Source organism: Salvelinus alpinus, chromosome 21, assembly GCF_045679555.1.
Source record: "Salvelinus alpinus chromosome 21, SLU_Salpinus.1, whole genome shotgun sequence".
In the NCBI taxonomy this organism is placed as follows: domain Eukaryota; kingdom Metazoa; phylum Chordata; class Actinopteri; order Salmoniformes; family Salmonidae; genus Salvelinus; species Salvelinus alpinus.
Window position 1 is genome coordinate 2,473,076 of NC_092106.1, and position 19,475 is coordinate 2,492,550.

At 42.1% G+C, this 19,475-nt stretch overlaps 1 protein-coding gene across 1 annotated transcript in view; it reads right to left on the reverse strand.

Annotated features, from left to right (window-relative positions):
* ano7 (anoctamin 7) overlaps positions 1-19,475 on the reverse strand; it is a 58,300-nt gene that overhangs the window by 16,364 nt on the left and 22,461 nt on the right. Inside the window, exons 11-17 of the mRNA XM_071356499.1 lie at positions 19,253-19,349; positions 17,817-17,960; positions 17,485-17,622; positions 17,069-17,167; positions 10,765-10,867; positions 10,546-10,657; positions 10,368-10,422 (exon numbers count right to left, since the gene is read on the reverse strand). Of these exons, the coding sequence (XP_071212600.1) occupies positions 10,368-10,422; positions 10,546-10,657; positions 10,765-10,867; positions 17,069-17,167; positions 17,485-17,622; positions 17,817-17,960; positions 19,253-19,349 (748 nt within the window). The remainder of the gene's footprint in view (positions 1-10,367; positions 10,423-10,545; positions 10,658-10,764; positions 10,868-17,068; positions 17,168-17,484; positions 17,623-17,816; positions 17,961-19,252; positions 19,350-19,475) is intronic.

Here is a 19,475-nt window from a genome sequence, read left to right on the forward strand (position 1 = left end):
GTAAACAAGTCTGGAGTGAACCAAGGGCTATATCTGCTCTTAGTTCTACATTTTTTCAAAGGGGCATGCTTATTTAAGATGGTGAGGAAAGCACTTTTAAAGAACAACCAGGCATCCTCTACAGACGGATGAGGTCAATATCCTTCCAGGATCCCCGGGCCAGGTCGATTAGAAAGGCCTGCTCGCAGAAGTGTTTATGGGAGCGTTTGACAGTGATGAGGGGTGGTCATTTGACAGCAGACCCATAATGGACGCAGGCAATGAGGCAGTGATTGCTGAGATTATGGTTGAAAACAGCAGACGTGTATTTAGAGGACAAGTTGGTCAGGATGATATTTATGACGGGGCCCATGTTTACTTATTTGGGGTTGTACCTGGTTAGGTTCCTTGATAATTTGTGTGAGATTGAGGGCATCTAGCTTAGATTGTAGGACGCCCGGGGTGTTAAGCATATCCCAATTTAGGTCACCTAGCAGTACAAACTCTGACGATAGATTGGGGGCAAACAATTCACATATGGTGTCCAGGGCACAGCTGGTAGCTGAGGGGGGTCTATAGCAAGCGGCAATGGTGACGGACTTATTTCTGAAGAGATGGATCTTTAAATGTAGAAGATCGAACTGTTTTGGGCATAGACCTGGATAGTATGACAGAACTCTGCAGGCTATCTCTACAGTAGATTGCAATTCTGCCCCCTTTAGCAGTTCTGTCTTGACAGAAAATTTTGTAATTGGGGATGGAAATTTCTGAATTTTTGGTGGCCTTCGTAAGCCAGGATTCAGACACTGCTAGGACATCAGGGTTGGCGGAGTGTGCTAAAGCAGTGAATAAAACAAACTTAGGAAGGAGGCTTCTGATGTTAACATGCATGAAACCAATGCTTTTACAGTTACATAAGTCTACAAATGAGAGCGCCTGGGGAATGGGTGTGTTGCTGGGCCTGGGTTAACCTCTACATCACCAGAGGAACAGAGTAGGAGTAGGATGAGGGTACGGCTAAAGGCTATAAGAACTGGTCGTCTAGTGCTTTAGGAACAGAGAATAAAAGGAGCAGGTTTCTGGGCGTGGTAGGATAGATTCAGGGCATAGTGTACAGACAAGGGTATGGTAGGGTGCGAGTACAGTGGGGGTAAACCTAGGCATTGAGTGACGATGAGAGAGGTTGCATCTCTGGAGGTGCCAGTTAAGCTAGGTGCGGTTGCCGCATGTGTGGGGGGTGGGACAAGGGGCTTTCTGAGTTATGTTGAGCAGGACTAGGGATTCTGCAGAAAAATCTAACAATGAGAGCTGCCCTTAACAACAGTATACAAGGCATAATGACACTAGAGAGAGGCATAAAGCAATCACAGGTGTTGATTGGGAGAGCTAAGACAACAACTGGTGAGACAACAACGGGTAAACAGCTAAGACAACAACAACGGGTAAATGATGATGAATGGGCGGAGAGGGTCAGTTAGCTACACACAGGGCCTGAGTTCGAGGCTGGGGCCGACAGATAAACAAAATGAAGTACCGTGTTAATGAACAGTCCAGCAGGCATCAGCTGTGTAGCTGAGTGATCATAGGGTCCAATGAGCAGCAATAGATGAAACAGGGAGCTGTTCGGTAGTCAATTACTACGCTAGGCGAGCGGGAGACACGGCGTTCAGGAAGCTAGCAGGCCGGTGCTAGAAGATGGATCTTCACCACATCCACGATGCAGAGGCCGGTTGAGAGCACATCGGCTGAATTACGTCAGCAGATCAGCAGACCAGTCGTGATGGATCGGCGGAGCTCTGTGTCGACAAAGGGTCCAGGCCAATTGTCTAGAGAGGCATTGTATTTGGTGTACTTCATTTGCTAGCCGGGAGATGGGCCTAGCTCGAGGCTAACTGGTGCATGGACAAGGGCGTTAGCCGCAATAGCCACTCGGTAGCAGCTAGCTAGCTGCGAAGATCCGGTGTAATGGTCCAGAGCTTCCGGCAGGAATCCGGTGATGTAGTGGGAAAAAAAGGCAGTCCGATATGCTGAGGACTGATATCGCGCTGTGCAGACTGGCAGGTGTTATCCGGGATAAAGCGGGTGGTGTCCGAGCTAAAAGGTAAAGACCACTAGCAGTGGCTAACAATGACTAAATAGTTAGTAGCTAATTAGCTGGCTAGCTCATGATGGAGGTTCCAGTTATAATGTAAAGGAAAAGCTGATCCGTACCACATTGGGTTAGGCGGGTTGCAGGAAGGTATATTTAATTCAAAAATGGAAAAAAGAGATTGAAATATAATGAAATGTATACAAAAAAACGAAAAATACTGAATATACCTTACTGCTGCGCCATCTTGGATATACACAAAATTGCTCGAAGTGGCCCACGTTAACATATGAAACAAGGTTCATGAAATTAATAATTTGCTAGTAACAGATGACATTCATATTCTGACAATATCTGAAACTCACTTAGACAATACCTTAGATGATACAGGGGTAGCAATACAAGTTTATACCATTTACAGAAAATACAGAAATGCCAGTGGTGTCGCTATTTATATAAAGAACCATATTCCTGTAAAGATTAGAGGATCTCATGTTAAATACTGTTGAAGTAATATTGCTACAGGTTCATCTGCCTCACCTAAAGCCCATTCTTGTGGGAAGCTGCTATAGATCAAGTGCTAACAGTCAGTATCTGGATAACACGTGTGAAATACTTGATAATGTATGTGATATCAACAGAGAGGTATATTTTCTGGGTGATTTAGATATTATCTGGCTTTCATTAAGCTGCCCACTCAAGAAAAAGCTTCAAACTGTAACCAGTGCCCGCAATCTGATACAGTAGCTAAGATGGGGAGAAATATTTCCATAATAAAACACTGTTCTACCTTCTTAACAGCACTTTCAACAAGGCAGGTCCTACAGGCTCTAATTTTGTCGCGACTGGACTACTGTTCATTCGTGTGGTCAGGTGCCACAAAGAGGGACTTAGGAAAATTGCAATTGGCTCAGATCAGGGCAGCACGGCTGGCCCTTGGATGTACACAGAGAGCAAACATTAATAACATGCATGTCAATCTCTCCTGGCTCAAAGTAGAGGAGAGATTGACTTCATCACTACTATTTGTGAGAGGTATTTACATGTTGAAAGCACCAAGCTGTCTGTTTAAACGACTAGCACACATCTCAGACACGCATGCATACCCCACAAGACATGCCACCAGAGGTCTCTTCACAGTCCCAAAGTCCAGAACAGATTATGGGAGACGCACAGTACTACATAGTGCCATGACTACATGGAACTCTATTCCACATCAGGTAACTGATGCAAGCAGTAGAATCAGATTTAAAAAATACACCTTATGGAACAGCAGGGACTGTGAAGCAACACAAACATAGGCACAGACACATGCATACACACACTTGATAACATATGCACTATACACACACATACACATTCATTTTGTGTTGTAGATATGTGGTAGCGGTGTATGGGCCTGAAGGCACACACTTAGTGTGTTGTGAATTCTGTAATGAATGTATTGTAATGTTTTAGGTCCCACTCTAAGACCTTGTCCTTTTCTACTCCACAGCCTGGAGTGGGTTGAGTCACTCACGTGATCTTCCTGTCTGGGTTTCTGTACAGCACTTTGAGATATCAGTTGATGTAAGAATGGCTTTATAAATACATTTGATTTGATTTGACTGCCTCTTCACCATGTCGCCACTCTCTGACTGACAGGCCAGGGCTGCCCTGCAGTGACCCCACCTTAGTGAAGTCACCTCTCCCCTCCCATCTCACCCACTCTTCCCATCCTACACCGACCTCCCATCCTGGCACCCACTCCCCACCCCCCTTGGAGAATAAAGGAGCAAGGACGCTTTAGGAGGAGCTGGCGATCCTGCATCCCAGTGGAGTAATGTCACACACCGTGAGCCCAGCGCAAGGCAGCGGTCTTTGGTGAATGGGGCTGAAATGACTTTATCCCATCATGCTGACCAACAGTTTCCCCCACCTGCTTCCATATATTCCTGGTCCTTCGTCCTCTACCCTGTCTCCTGAGGGTCCAACTCAGGGGTCTCTACCATAGGCCCGTACCTCCGGGGCTCCCTCACACATCAGGCCTTGAGGGTGTCTGAGGCTCCAGCTATTAGATCTGCTATTGTTAGCTCAAAAGAGGATCCCACTGTGGTCTGCTCATCCAGTGCTTTTAGTTCAAATGTGAATTCCATAAACTTGAATAACCACTTGGTTTTCAAATCACGTAGAGGGCTTGGGCTGTTGCACGATAGCAACCAAAGCCCATGTAAGTCAGTTTATAACATTCCATAATTGGTTACTCAAATTGACATGGGCTGTGGCCCTATGGCCTTATGGTGCTAACCTTGGAATAGTAATTACAATTTCTTCTCCTTCCTCTATTACTAATAGAGATAGACCAAGTGGTGCAATTCCTATGCAATCTTATAGCCATACCAACTACTATATATCAATATCAACCGCCTATTTGTCACGATTTCCGTAAGAACATTCGGACCAAAGCGCAGCGTGAAATCGGTTCGACATTTTATTTGAAGTGAACCGCACAAAACAACAATAAAGAACAACCGAAACGTGACGTTCTGGAGTGCTCAGAGGCATCAACACAACAAAAAAAGATCCCACAAAACACAGTGGGGAAATGGCTGCCTAAATATGATCCCCAATCAGAGACAACGATAAACAGCCACCTCTGATTGGGAACCATACCAGGCCAACATAGAAATAAAACAACCTAGATTATCCACCCTAGTCACACCCCGACCTAACCAACATAGAGAATAAAAGGCTCTCTATGGTCAGGGCGTGACACTATTGAACATAGCTTGTGTGAGTTGGAGCTTCCATGTGACTTTAAAAATCCTCAAGGTCTTGGGTTGATGCATTTGAACATTAGGAGCTTACTTCCTAAACTGGATTACATCAAGATCTGGGCTGTGCAGACAAATCCGGATATTCTGGTATTTTCTGAAACTTGGGTCTCAGGGAACATTCTTATCATGTGTTCAGAACTGACAAGCAGGGTAGAGGTGGTGGAGTGGCATTTTCATTTAAAATAATTTATCTGTTTCTTTACTAAAATCCATTTCACTTTCCCTAAAATCTGAGCTACTATCTTTAAGCCTTTGTCTGGGAAAAATGTATCCATAATGGTTATAGGAGTCTACCATCCTCCCTCGGCTAACCTTTGTGCACTCGAGGAGTTAACTACACTATATATACAAAAGGATGTGGACACCCCTTCAAATTAGTGGATTTGGCTATTTCAGCCACAACCGTTGCTGACAGGTGTATAAAATCACACAGACAAGCAATCTCCATAGACAAACATTGGCAGTAGAATGGACTTAATGAAGAGCTCGATGAGTTTCATCGTGGCACCACCATAGGATGCCACCTTTCCAACTACTCAGTCTGTCAAATTTCAGCCCAGCTAGAGCTGCCCCGGTCAACTGTAAGTGCTGTTATGAAGGAGGTGGAGACGTCTAGGAGCAACAACAGCTCAGACGCAATGTAGTAGGCCACGCAAGCTCACAGAACGGGACTGCCAAGTGCTGAAGAGCGTAGTGCGTAAAAATCGGTTGTCCTCGGTTGCAACACTCACTACCGAGTTCCAAACTTCCTCTGGAAGCAACGCCAGCACACGTACTGTTCGTCAGGAGCTTCATGAAATGGGTTTCCATGGCCGAGCAGCCACACACAAGCCTAAGAACACAATGCACAATGCCAAGCGCTGCTGGAGTGGCGTTTAGCTCACCGCCATTGGACTCTGGAGCAGTGGAAACGCGTTCTCTGGAGTGATGAATCACGCTTCACCAATGTAAAGTTTGGTGGAGGAAGAATAATGGTCTGGGGCTGTTATTCATGGTTTGGACTCGGCCCCTTAGTTCCAGTGAAGGGAAATCTTAAAGCTGCAACATTCAATGACATTCTAGATGATTCTGTGCCTCCAACTTTGTGGCAACCGTTTGTGGAAGGCTCTTTCCTGTTTGAGCATGACAATGCCCCCATGCACAAAGTGAGGTCCATACAGAAATGGTTTTTCGAGATCGGGTGGAAGAACTTGACTGGCCAACACAGGGCCCTGACCTCAACTCCATTGAACAACTTAGGAACGCCGAATGCGAGCCAGGCCTAATCGCCCAACATCAGTGCCTGACCTCACTAATGCTCTTGGAAGCAAGTCCCCGCAGCAGTGTTCCAACATCTTGCGGAAAGCCTTCCCAGAACAGTGGAGGCAGCAGAGGGGGGGACTAACTCCATATTAATGCCCATGGTTTTGGAATGAGATGATGACGACCAAGTGTCCACATACTTTTGGTCATGTAGTTTACTAAGTTTACATGTAATTTACTAAAGAAGTGTTTATCCTGGGTGACAGGATATCCTGGGTGCTTCAGACAATCTAATAAACATGTGTAATTATCAAAACCTAACACAGCTGGTGACTAAGCCTACACGCTCCAACCCTAGAGATCCTTCAAAGTCCTCTTTGCTTCATCTTATTTGAATGAATACACCAGAGAAATATGTTTCTACTGGTGTTTTCTCCCAAGACATTAGTGATCATTGCCCAGTTGTGATCACAAAGAGGAACTTTAAAAACTTCAGTGAACAGGCTTTTTTTACATGAGCTTTATTTTAGTGACCTTGATTTTATTTCAACTATCCCTGAAACTGATTTAGCTTTGAGTCTCTTTGCAGATGTATTCAATACTATTGTGGATAATCATGCTCCTTTCAAAAAACGTAAGGGTTTAAGGTAGATTGTATTCCTGGTATACTCCGGAATTATCAGAAGTCATTTATAAAAGAGATGATGCTTGGGTCAAGGCAAGGAACACAGGCTTATGCCCAGACTGGCAAGCTTTTAAGCAACTGAAAACAAATCAGAAAGGATAAATCTGATTATTATGTAATCGCTCTTTCAGATTGTAATGGAAACCCAGCTAAATTCTGGAACACTGGAAAATCCTGATGGGTTCAACTTCCTCTATACCACAACATATTAATTCAGACACTAGCCTCACTACAGAAATAAATGCCATCATTGATGCATTTAATCACCGTTTTATCTCTTTGTAAGAACTTCTAAGTGTATTCACAATGATATTGGGCTGGGAGTCCTGGACGCTTTGCGAGCAATAAGAAATCCACTGGGGCCGACAAATTGGATCCTGGTCTGCTTTAGTGTGCAGCACCCATCATTTTTGGCTCAATAACCCAAATGTTTAGTTAACATTGTTATCAGGAAATTTTCTAAAGGTATGGAAACCAGCTCTTGTGCTGCCACTCCATAAGGGCGGGATATTAGAGATCTAATCTTATCATCCCATTTCAAGTCTTCCTTGTCTAGCTAACATTCTCAAATCCTTGGTAAATGTACATTTTTCTTTTTGTTATCTGAGAAATTTATTTTGAATGTAAATCAATCAGGGTTTAGGCCTGGGCATAGCATTATTACCGCAACCACTTTAGTTATTAATGATCTTGTAAATGCTTTAGACACTAAAATGTAATGTGCTGCTTTGTTTGTGGACCTGTCAAAAGCTCTTGATACTGTTGATCATGATATTTTATTGAATAAGTTGTCCTGCTCTCTGACGCCTGTTCTTGGTTTCATGATTATCTTTGTGACAGAACTCAGAAAATCGTGATGGATGGCGTTAAGTCTGAATTTCTTGAAGTGCATAAAGGTGTACCACAGGGGTCGATTTTGGGGCCTGTCCTTTTCACTACTTACAGTGCATTCGGAAAGTATTCAGACCCCTTGACTTTTTCCACATGTTGTTACGTTACAGCCTTGTTCTAAAATTGATTAAATTGTTTTTTCTCATCAATCTAAAAACAATACCCCATAATGACAAAGCAAAAACAGGTTTGTATACATTTTTGCAAATGTATAAAAATATGCACATGAGTACTCAGACTCTTTACTCAATACTTTGTTGAGACACCTTTGGCCGCGATTACAGCCGTGAGTCTTTTTGGGTATGACGCTACAAGCTTGGCAAACCTGTATTTGGGGAGTTTCTCCCATTCTTCTCTGCAGATCCTCTCAAGCTCTGTCAGGTTGGATGGGGAGCGTCACTGCACAGCTATTTTCAGGTCTCTACAGAGATGTTCGATCAGTTTCAAGTCCAAGCTCTGGCCGGGCCACTCAAGGACATTCAGAGACTCCCGAAGTCACTCCTGCGATGTCTTGGCTGTGTGCTTAGGGTCATTGTCCTGTTGGAAGGTGAACCATTGCCCCAGCCTGAGGTCCTGAGCGTCCTAAGCGTCCTAAGGTTTTCATCAAGGATCTCTCTGTACTTTGCTCCATTCATCCAACCCTCAATCCTGACTAGTCTCCCAGTCCCTGCCACTGAAAAATATCCCCACAGCATGATGCTGCCACCACCACCATGCTTTACCGTAGGGATGGTGCCAGATGGTGCCAGAAGCCAGCAGCATACCACCCTGCATACCACTGCTGGCTTGCTTCTGAAGCTAAGCAGGGTTGGTTCTGGTCAGTCCCTGGATGGGAGACCAGATGCTGCTGGAAGTGGTGTTGGAGAGCCAGTAGGAGGCACTCTTTCCTCTGGTCTAAAAAATATCCCAATGCCCCAGGGCAGTGATTTGGGACACTGCCCTGTGTAGGGTGCCGTCTTTCAGATGGGATGTTAAACGGGTGTCCTGACTCTCTGAGGTCATTAAAGATCCCATGGCACTTTTTGTAAGAGTAGGGGTGTTAACCCCGGTGTCCTGGCTAAATTCCCAATCTGGCCCTCAAAATCATCATGGTCACCTAATAATCCCCAGTTTACATTTGGCTCATTCCTCCCCCTCCTCTCCCCTGTAACTATTCCCCAGATTGTTGCTGTAAATGAGAATGTGTTCTCAGTCAACTTACCTGGTAAAATAACGGATAAATAAAATAAAAAGGTGTTTCCTCCAGACATGACGCTTGACATTCAAGCCAAAAAGTTCAATCTTGGTTTCATCAGACCAGAAAATCTTGTTTCTCATGGTCAGGTGCCTTTTGGCAAACTCATGTGCCTTTTACTGAGGAGTGGCTTCCGTCTGGCCACTACCATAAAGGGCTGATTGGTGGAGTGCTGCAGAGATGGTTGCCCTTCTGGAAGGTTCTCCCATCTCCACAGAGGAACTCTTGAGCTCTCTCAGAGTGACCATCGAGTTCTTGGTCACCTCCCCGACCAAGGCCAGCTCTAGGAAGAGTGTTGGTGGTACCAAACTTCTTCCATTTAAGAATTATGGAGGCCAATGCTGCAGAAATTTTTGTTGGTACCCTTCCCCAGATCTGTGCCTCGACACAATCCTGTCTCAGAGCTGTAAGGACAATTCTTTCGACCTGATGGCTTGGTTTTTGCTCTGACATGCACTGTTAACTGTGGGACCTTATATAGACAGGTGTGTCCCTTTCCAAATCATGTCCAATGAATTGAATTTACCACAGGTGGATTCCAATCAAGTTGTAGAAACATCTCAAGGATGGTCAATTGAAACAGGATGCACTTGAGCTAAATTTCGTATTTCATCGCAAAGGGTCTGAATACTTATGTAAATAAGGTATTTCTATTTTTTATTTTTTATAAATGAGCAAAAATGTCTAAACCTGTTTTCTCTTCTTCATTATAGGGTATAGTGTTTCGATTGAATAGGATAAAAAAAGATCAATTTTAGAATAAGGCTGTAATGTAACAAAATGTGGAAAAAGGGAAGGGATCTGAGTACTTTCCGAATGCACTGTATAGTGTTTAATCTGTATTTTATATTTTACTATACAGGGTGGCAGGGTAGCCTAGTGGTTAGAGTGTTGGACAAGTAACCAAAAGGTTGCAAGTTTGAATCCCCGAGCTGACAAGGTACAAATCTGTCGTTCTGCCCCTGAACAGGCAGTTAACCCACTGTTCCTAGGCCGTCATTGAAAATAAGAATTTGTTCTTAACTGACTTGCCTAGTTAAATAAAGGTAATAAAATACAGGGCACATTTGGAAAAGAGACCTCTATGTCTCAATTTGTTTTCCCTTTCAAAATAAAGGTTAAATACAAAATGTATGTTTTTGAAATTGCCACAACAAACATCATTTGATCAACATTAGTAGAAGGACATACTATAATGGTTATAGGAGCATTTGGAGAAAAAAAATCAAAAATGTTTGTTTTTAACACTTTTAGAATGTGTTAACCAAACCTTCATGGTGAAAACATTATAGATGTGTCATGGGAACATCCCTGGGAATCTCTGGCAAACTTTCAGGTAACGTTGTGACTAACATTCTGGGAATGCAAGGCAAACTAGAAATTGTTTGCTGGGAAGTTAAGTACGTTTTAGTATGTAAGAACAACACTCACATCCTCATTCCGTATTCCCAAGAGATTGTAGTAGTTGCCCGGGTAACCAACAAACCTGAAAAACATAGGAGTTTGCTGAGGACGAGCCACATTTTCATTGTACTGTGAGGGTCTATAAATACAGGACCTTTCAATACATACGGCTCATTTGTGCCTTGACGTTGTTTGATCTACTCACCGGCCTTTGAAAAAGGCAATGTAGACTGGGGAGGAGTAGAAGTTGACAAACTGGAAGATGAAGACCTTGAGAATAAACATGTCCTCATATTTGGTCTGTGTGCGGTGCATCTCTGTTGATATGACAAAGCAAAAAGAATGAGCAAACATTGGTTAATTAAATCACAGATTTATCTTCCATCTGAGCGACGATTGACAAGAGCCGGACTTGCTGACTCACCCCAACGCGTTAAGACCTGGGCAAGGTAGATGTAGACCCGGGAGAGCATGAGGATCACCAGAAGGTTCAGCACGGACCCTGTGAGACTGGCTATCCGACCAGCCTGCCGAGATAGGTACAGTACTATTATTATTAAAATAATATGATTTAATGAGATTATATTATATACAGTGCATTCGGAAGGTATTCAGACCCCTTGACTTTTTTCACATTTTGTTACATTACAGCCTTATTCTAAAATGGATTAAATTGTTTTTTCCCCAAATCAATCTACACACAATACACCATAATGACAAAGCAAAAAAAGTTTTAAATATGACATTTACATAAGTATTCAGACCCCTTTACTCAGTACTTTGTTGAAGTACCTTTGGCAGCGATTACAGCCTTGAGTTTTCTTGAGTATGACGCTACAAGCTTGGCACACCTGTATTTGCGGAGTTTCTCCCATTCTTCTCTGCAGATCCTCTCAAGCTCTGTCAGGATGGGGAGCGAGTCTTTAGGTACCTTTTGGCAAACTCCAAGCAGGCTGTCATGTGCCTTTTACTGAGGACTGGCTTCTGTCTGGCCACTCTACCATAAAGGCCCCAAATGGACCCCGAGTGCTGCAGAGATGGTTGTCCTTCTGGAAGGTTCTTCCATCTCCACAGATGAACTCTAGCGCTCTGTCAGAGTGACCATCAGGTTCTTGGTCACCTCCCTAACCAAGGCCCTCCTCCCCCAATTGCTCAGTTTGGCCAGGTGGCCAGCTCAGTTGTAGAAACATCTCAAGAGTGATCAATGGAAACAGGTTGCACCTGAGCTCAATTGTGAGTCTCATAGCAAAGGGTCTGAATACTTATGCAAATGAGGTATGTTTTAAAAAATGTATAAATTAGAAAATATTTCAAAAAATCCGTCATTATGAGGCTGTGATCGCTGCCAAAGGTGCTTCAACAAAGTACTGAGTAAATGGTCTAAATACTTATGTAAATGTGATATTTCAGTTGTTTTTTTTATATATATTTTCCAACATTTCTAAAAACCTGTGTTTTTCTTTGTCATTATGGGGTATTGTGTGTAGATTGATGAGCTGGGAAAACAATTTAATCCATTTTAGAATAAGGCTGTAACGTAACAAAATTTAGAAAAAGTCAAGGAATAATACCATTCAAAAGTCTGAATACCATTCAAAAGTTTGGTGTCACTTAGAAATGTATTTTCTTTTTTAAGAAAAGCAAATTTTTTGTCCATTAAAATAACATCAAATTGATCATAAGTACAGTGTGGACATTGTTAATGTTGTAAATGACTATTGTATACATACATATATAATGACTATATATACAGTTGAAGTCGGAAGTTTACATACACTTAGATTTGAGTCACTAAAACTCGTTTTTCAACCTCTCCACAAATGTCTTGTTAAAAAACTACAGTTTTGGCAAGTCAGTTAGGACATCTACTTTGTGCATGACACAAGTAGTTTTTCCAACAATTGTTAACCTGTTAGTGTGTAGGAAGCGCTATTTTCACTTTGGGAAAAAATCATGCCCAATTTAAACGGCCTCGTACTCTATTCTAGATCGTACAATATGCATATTATTATTACTATTGGATAGAAAACACTCTCAAGTTTCTAAAACCGTTTGAATTATATCTGTGAGTAAAACAGAACTCATTTTGCAGCAAACTTCCTGTCAGGAAGTGAAAAATCTGAAATCGAGGCTCCTTCCTATTAATTTGCTTGAAATCTATGGATATACATGCACTTCATACGCCTTCCACTAGATGTCAACAGGCAGTGGGAGGTGGAATGGGGTGTCTAGCTTGATCTGAGGTCGAACAAGAGCTCTTGGAATGATGTGACCCCAAATTTCCTTTGTCCAGCAAGGCGCGGGAAGGAACCCTGGATTGCCTTCTGAAAAGCTTTCGGTATAGACGGCTAATATCTCCGGCTTTGATTTTATTTGATACATGTGATAATATCATCGTAAAGTATGTTTTTTCAATATAGTTTTATCAGATTATTGAACGTTTATCGGGAGTTTTGGCGTTTTCCGTTCTCTGCGTTTGGTGAAGATGGACAACTTCGCGCCACTTGGCTAGCTTTGGTTGCTAATTCGACAGGAGAAGAGGACATTCTAAAACCAAATAACGATTTATTCTGTACAAAGGACTCCTTGTACAAGATTCTGATGGAAGCTCAGCAAAAGTAGGAACCATTTATGATGTTATTTCGTATTTCTGTGGAAAATGTTTAGTACTATTTTCCGCCCTCATTGCAGGCGCTGTCTCGCTATAACGTAAGCTGTATGTCGTACTAAAGTTATTTTTAGAATTCTAACACGGCGATTGCATTAAGAACTAGTGTATCTTTCATTTGCTGTACAACATGTATTTTTTAGTAAAGTTTATGATGAGTTATTTGATTAGATTAGGTGAGTGTCAGAAATATATCCGGATAATTTTGTGCAGTTTGGCTACGTATTCACATTGTAAAACCATGATTTGTACTGCTAAATATGCACATTTTCGAACAAAACATATATGTATTGTGTAACATTAAGTTATAGCACTGTCATCTGATGAAGTTTGTCAAGGTTGGTGAATAATTTTATATCTTTTGCTGTTTTTTTGCGATCGCTACCTTTGCGGTGAATGAATGCGGTTGTGTGGTTGGCTATTGTGGTACGCTAATATAATGCTATATTGTGTTTTCGCTGTAAAACACTTAAAAAATCTGAAATATTGGCTGGATTCATAAGATGTTTATCTTTCATTTGCTGTACACCATGTATTTTTCATAAATGTTTTATGATGAGTATTTAGGTATTTCACGTTGCTCTCTGTAGTTATTCTTGCTGCTTCGGTGCTATTTGTGATTGTAGCTGCAATGTAAAACTATGATTTATACCTGAAATATGCACATTTTTCGAACAAAACATAGATTTATTGTATAACATGTTATAAGACTGTCATCTGATGAAGTTGTTTCTTGGTTAGTGACTAATTCTATCTCTATTTGGGGGTTTTGTGCAAGCTACCTGTGCTGTGAAAGAAATGTCTTTGCTTTTTTGTATTTGGTGGTGAGCTAACATAAATATACATGGTGTTTTCGCTGTAAAACATTAAACAAATCGGACATGTTGGCTGTATTCACAAGATGTTTATCTTTCATTTGCTGTATTGGTCTTGTTAATGTGTGAAAGTTAAATATTTCAAAAAAATATTTTTTGAGTGGAATGTGGGGGGGGCTAGAAAGGTTAACAGACAGATTATTTCACTTATAATTCACTGTATCAAAATTCCAGTGGGTCAGAAGTTTACATACACTAAGTTGACTGTGCCTTTAAACAGCTTGGAAAATTCCAGAAAATTATGTCATGGCTTTAGAAGCTTTTGATAGAATAAATGACAACATTTGAGTCAATAGGAGGTGTATCTGTGGATGTATTTCAAGGCCTACCTTCAAACTCAGTGCCTCTTTCCTTGACATCATGGGAAAATCAAAAGAAATCAACCGAGACCTCTGAAAAAAAATTGTAGACCTCCACGAGTCTGGTTCATCCTTGGGAGCAATTTCCAAATGCCTGAAGGTACCACGTTCATCTTTACAAACAATAGTACGCAAGTATAAACACCATGGGACCACACAGCCGTCATACCACTCAGGAAGGAGACACGAATCTCCTAGAAATGAAAGTATTTGGTCAGAAAAGTGCAAATCAGTCCCAGAACAACAGCAAAAGACCTTGTGAAGATGCTGGAGGAAACAGGTACAAAAGTATCTATAGCCACAGTAAAACGAGTCCTATATCAACATAACCTGAAAGGCCACTCAGCAAGGAAGAAGCCACTGCTCCAAAACCGCCATAAAAAGCCAGACTATGCTTTGCAACTGCACATGGGGACAAAGATCGTACTTTTTAGAGAAATGTCCTCTGGTCTGATGAAACAAAACTAGAACTGTTTGGCCATAATGATCATCGTTATGTTAGGAGGAAAAAGGGGGAGGATTGCAAGCCGAAGAACACCATCCCAACCGTGAAGCATGGGGATGGCAGCATCATGTTCTGGTTTGCTGAAGGAGGGACTGGTGCACTTCACAAAATCGATGGCATCATGAGGTAGGAAAATTATGTGGATATATTGAAGCAACATCTCAAGACATCAGTCAGGAAGTTAAAGCTTGGTCGCAAATGGGTCTTCCAAATGGACAATGACCCCAAGCATACTTCCAAAGTTGTGGCAAAATGGCTTAAGGACAACAAAGGCAAGGTATTGGAGTGGCCATCACAAAGCCCTGACCTCAATCCTATAGAAAATCTGTGGGCAGAACTGAAAAAGTGTGTGCGAGCAAGGAGGCCTACAAACCTGATTCAGTTACATCAGCTCTGTAAGGAGGAATGGGCTAAAATTCACCCAACTTATTGTGGGAAGCTTGTGGAAGGCTACCCAAAACTTTTGACCCAAGTCAAACATTTTAAAGGCAATGCTACCAAATACAAATTGAGTGGATGTAAACTTCTGACCCATTGGGAATGTGATGAAAGAAATAAAAGCTGAAATAAATCATTCTCTCAACTATTATTCTGACATTTCACATTCTTAAAATTAGGTGGTGACTGACCTAAAACAGGGAATTTTTACAAGGTTTAAATGGCAGGAATTGTGAAAAACTTTATTGAAATGTATTTGGCTAAGGTCAAAATGGCCAGAAACAAAGAACTTTCTTCTGAAACTTGTCAGTCTATTCTTGTTCTGAGAAATGAAGGCTATTTCATGCGAGAAATTGCCTAGAATCTGAAGATCTTGTAAAATGCTGTGTACTACTCCCTTCACAGAACAGCGCAAACTGGCTCTAACCAGAATAGAAAGAGGAGTGGGAGGCCCCGGTGCACAACTGAGCAAGTACATTAGAGTGTCTAGTTTGAGAAACAGACGCCTCACAAGTCCTCAACTGGCAGCTTCATTAAATATTACCCGCAAAACACCAATCTCAACGTCAACAGGTGACTCTGGGATGCTGGCCTCCTAGGCAGAGTTCCTCTGTATGCATGCACGCACGCACGCACGCACGCACGCACGCACGCACGCACGCACGCACGCACGCACGCACGCACGCACGCACGCACGCACGCACACACACACACACACACACACACACACACACACACACACACACACACACGCACACGCACACGCACACGCACACGCACACACGCACCTACGCACGCACACACACACACACACACACACTAAAATCCCAATCTTGCTCTCATACCTAATCATCCCCAGCTTACAATTGGCTCATTTACCCCCTCTTCTCCCCTGTAACTATTCCCCAGGTCATTGCTGTAAATGAGAATGTGTTCTCAGTCAACTTAACTAGTAAAATAAGGGTAAAAATATATTTTTTTTTTATCAAACTGGGTGAGTTTACATCTTCAATCGCATGTTATAGCGTCACCATGTGGCCAATTGACATGGCATTGCTTGAGAGGGTATGGCCCATGGGACTTTACCATCACGCCAAGTTGCACCCTCCTAGGCCTTACTATTTCACAAGAATTTGCATGTTATATTTCCTTGACTGAAGATGTGTAATAATAATGAATGGCAACAAATACAATAGGGTTTCACCCAGCTTGAACCGAAATAATCTAGAGTCAATTTCTGCGCCCCCGCGGATATCCAATTAACACAATAAACAAATCCCCATTCCGATCTGTCGGTTTCAGCTAGAGATATGAGTTTTTGCATGGGCTGCATCTCAGTCACTGCATCCGCCAATGTCGGCCTTCCACATCTGCTGTGGAAGGCGGCAGCTACAATGCTGTTTGTCAGAGCAGAAGACATCCCAAATATCTTTCTTCTTCTCACCAAAACGTCTGTAGCGTCCGAAATGGTTTGGGCTACAAACTAATATGTTTTACTCAAAGACCCCCATATGTGTCACGGGACTCGTCTGATTGTATCCCGGTGCCGTGTGAATGGGGCATTTCCATGTCAAAGGTATACGAATAATTCCATGGTGATTTATTTTTTTCTATTTTTTGCTTCACTTCAAAGCATACTTAGTTTTGATTTATTTTTGGACTATCTGTTTTCTATGTATGAATCTGTTATTCAGTGCGTTTGTATGGGCTAACAGCAGTAAGGCCAAATTCATCAAATATTTTTTTCTCCAGTATGTTGTCTGAGAGAGCAATAGTCTTTAGAACTTGTATTAATCATTGTCCTGTTAATGGTAGAAAAACAGTTTCTAATTACACTAGAATGATGCAACCATAGTGGGTTTTAGGTCTAGAAAGGGACTCACAGAAAAGATCAAGAAGGCATTGTGAGATTTGTAAATGATGATGCTCAGAATCACCCGGTAAAGGATGATTGCCACCACAAACATCAGCACTACGGATACCTGTGAGAGACAAAAATGCATCAAAGATAAAGTTAGGACTTTTCAGGGATTCTTGATTAATGTAATTCATTAGTCATTAATTCATGTCATCATAAGTTGACTTCCTATCTCACATGTCATCAGGGATGGGCAACTCCAATCCTGGAGGGCCAGAGTGTGTGCAGACTTTTGTTTAAGCCCAACACACCTTATTATACTAATCAAGTGCTTGCTAATTAGTTGCTAGTCACGTGTGCTAGTGCTGGGCTAGAACAAAAATGTGCACCCTTGTGCGACTCCAAGGTAGGATTAAAGAACATTGCCCTGCAGCACCTTACCATGATCATGATGACCATGCTGCCGGTCAGGGTGCGGTTGAAGCGGCGTCGCTTTGGGAAGTACGGCTCCTCTGCACCAGTCACAGGGTTCCGCAGGGTCAAGGGCGCTGTGGCAGTGAACTCTGGCCTTGGGCGCTCCTGGGTCACAAAGGGTTAAATGGGAACAACATCCAAAATCTGTCAGTCCTTATTGGTTCTTAAATCTCCATGACAGAAAATCTGAAATTGTGCATCTTAGAAATAGTTTTCACATACAAACTTGACAAGCTTGAACTTAGGATCGATTGGGCTTTCCAAAATAATATAATCACTGTGATCATACTGTACTGTACCTCAGTTTCCTGAAACTCTGAACAGTCCCATCGGTGGGCCAGCACTGCACTGGTGCGCTTCCAGTATTCCAGGAAAGTGACAGCCCATAGAGCCATGAAAATACTGAAGAATACCGTTCCCCCATTGTCAAATAACAGCCCTGCCTGTGAAGAGAGGATGGCCATACAGTATGTAGTAAAACGGCATGGGCAGTGGACACACAAAGTATTCACACCTCTTGACTTTCTCCACATTTTGTTTTTACAAAGTGGGATTCAAATGGATTTCATTCTCATTTTTTGTCAACGATCTACACAAAATAAAGTGGAAGAACAATTCTAACATTTATGAAAAATAAAAACACGAATATATCTTGATTCGATAAGTATTGAAGCCCCTGAGTCAATACATGTTAGAATCACCTTTGGCAGCAATTACAGCTTTGAGTCTTTCTGGGTAAGTCTCTAAGAGCTTTGCACACCTGTAGGTCCCAGTTTTGCCTTATTGCAAACAGGATGCATGTTTTGGAATATTTTGTATTTTGTACAGGCTTCCTTCTTTTCACTCTGTCATTTAGGTTAGTATTGTGTAGTTACTACAATGTTGTTGTTCCATCCTCAGTTTTCTCCTATCACAGCCATTCAACTCTGTAACTGTTTTAAAGTCACCATTGGCCTCATGGTGAAATCCCTGAGCGGTTTCATTCCTCTCCAGAAACTGAGTTAGGAAGGACACCTGTATCTTTGTAGTGACTGGGTGTATTGATACACCATTCACGATAATTCATAATTTCATCATGCTCAAATGGATATTCAATGTCAATATACCAATGGGTGCCCTTCTTTGCAAGGCATTGGAAAACCTCCCTGGTCTTTGTGGTTGAATCTGTGTTTAAAATGCCCTGCTCGACTGAGGGACCTTACTGAGGATTGCATGTGTGGGGTAGTCTTTCAAAAATCATGTTAACACTATTATTGCATACCGAATGAGCCAATGCACCTGCAATTATATGACATGTTATGCAAATGTTTACTCTTGAACTTATTTAGGCTGGCCTTAAAAAAAGGGGTTGAATACTTATTGACTCAAGATAAGTATTCAAGACATTTAGCTTTTCATTCTAAAAACATAATTCCACTTTGGTATTATGGGGTATTGTGTGTAAGCCAGTGACAAAAAGATCTCAATTTAATCCATTTTAAATTCAGGCTGTAACACATAAAAATGTAGAAAAAGTCAAGGGGTGTGAATAACTTCTGAGGACACTGTACACTAAAACACATACAGTAAGTACAATCAATCATGTCATCACACATGCATGTGAACACACACACACACACACACACACACACACACACACACACACACACACACACACACACACACACACACACACACACACACACACACACACACACACACACACACACACACACACACACACACACACACACACCTTGAAGGTGGTACAGATGCTGGATAGGTTCCAGTAGGAGCAGATTTTGCACAGAGGACACATGACAAACTCATCCTCGCTCTCACAGATCTCCCGCCTATGGGACAGAGGATAGACATTCAGAAAATGACCTTTGGTGACACAGTTGGTTACAGTGAAACCCTGTTTGAACCCACACCTGAGCAGAGTTCAACTATTAGTTCTTACACGTGTTAAGGTGTGG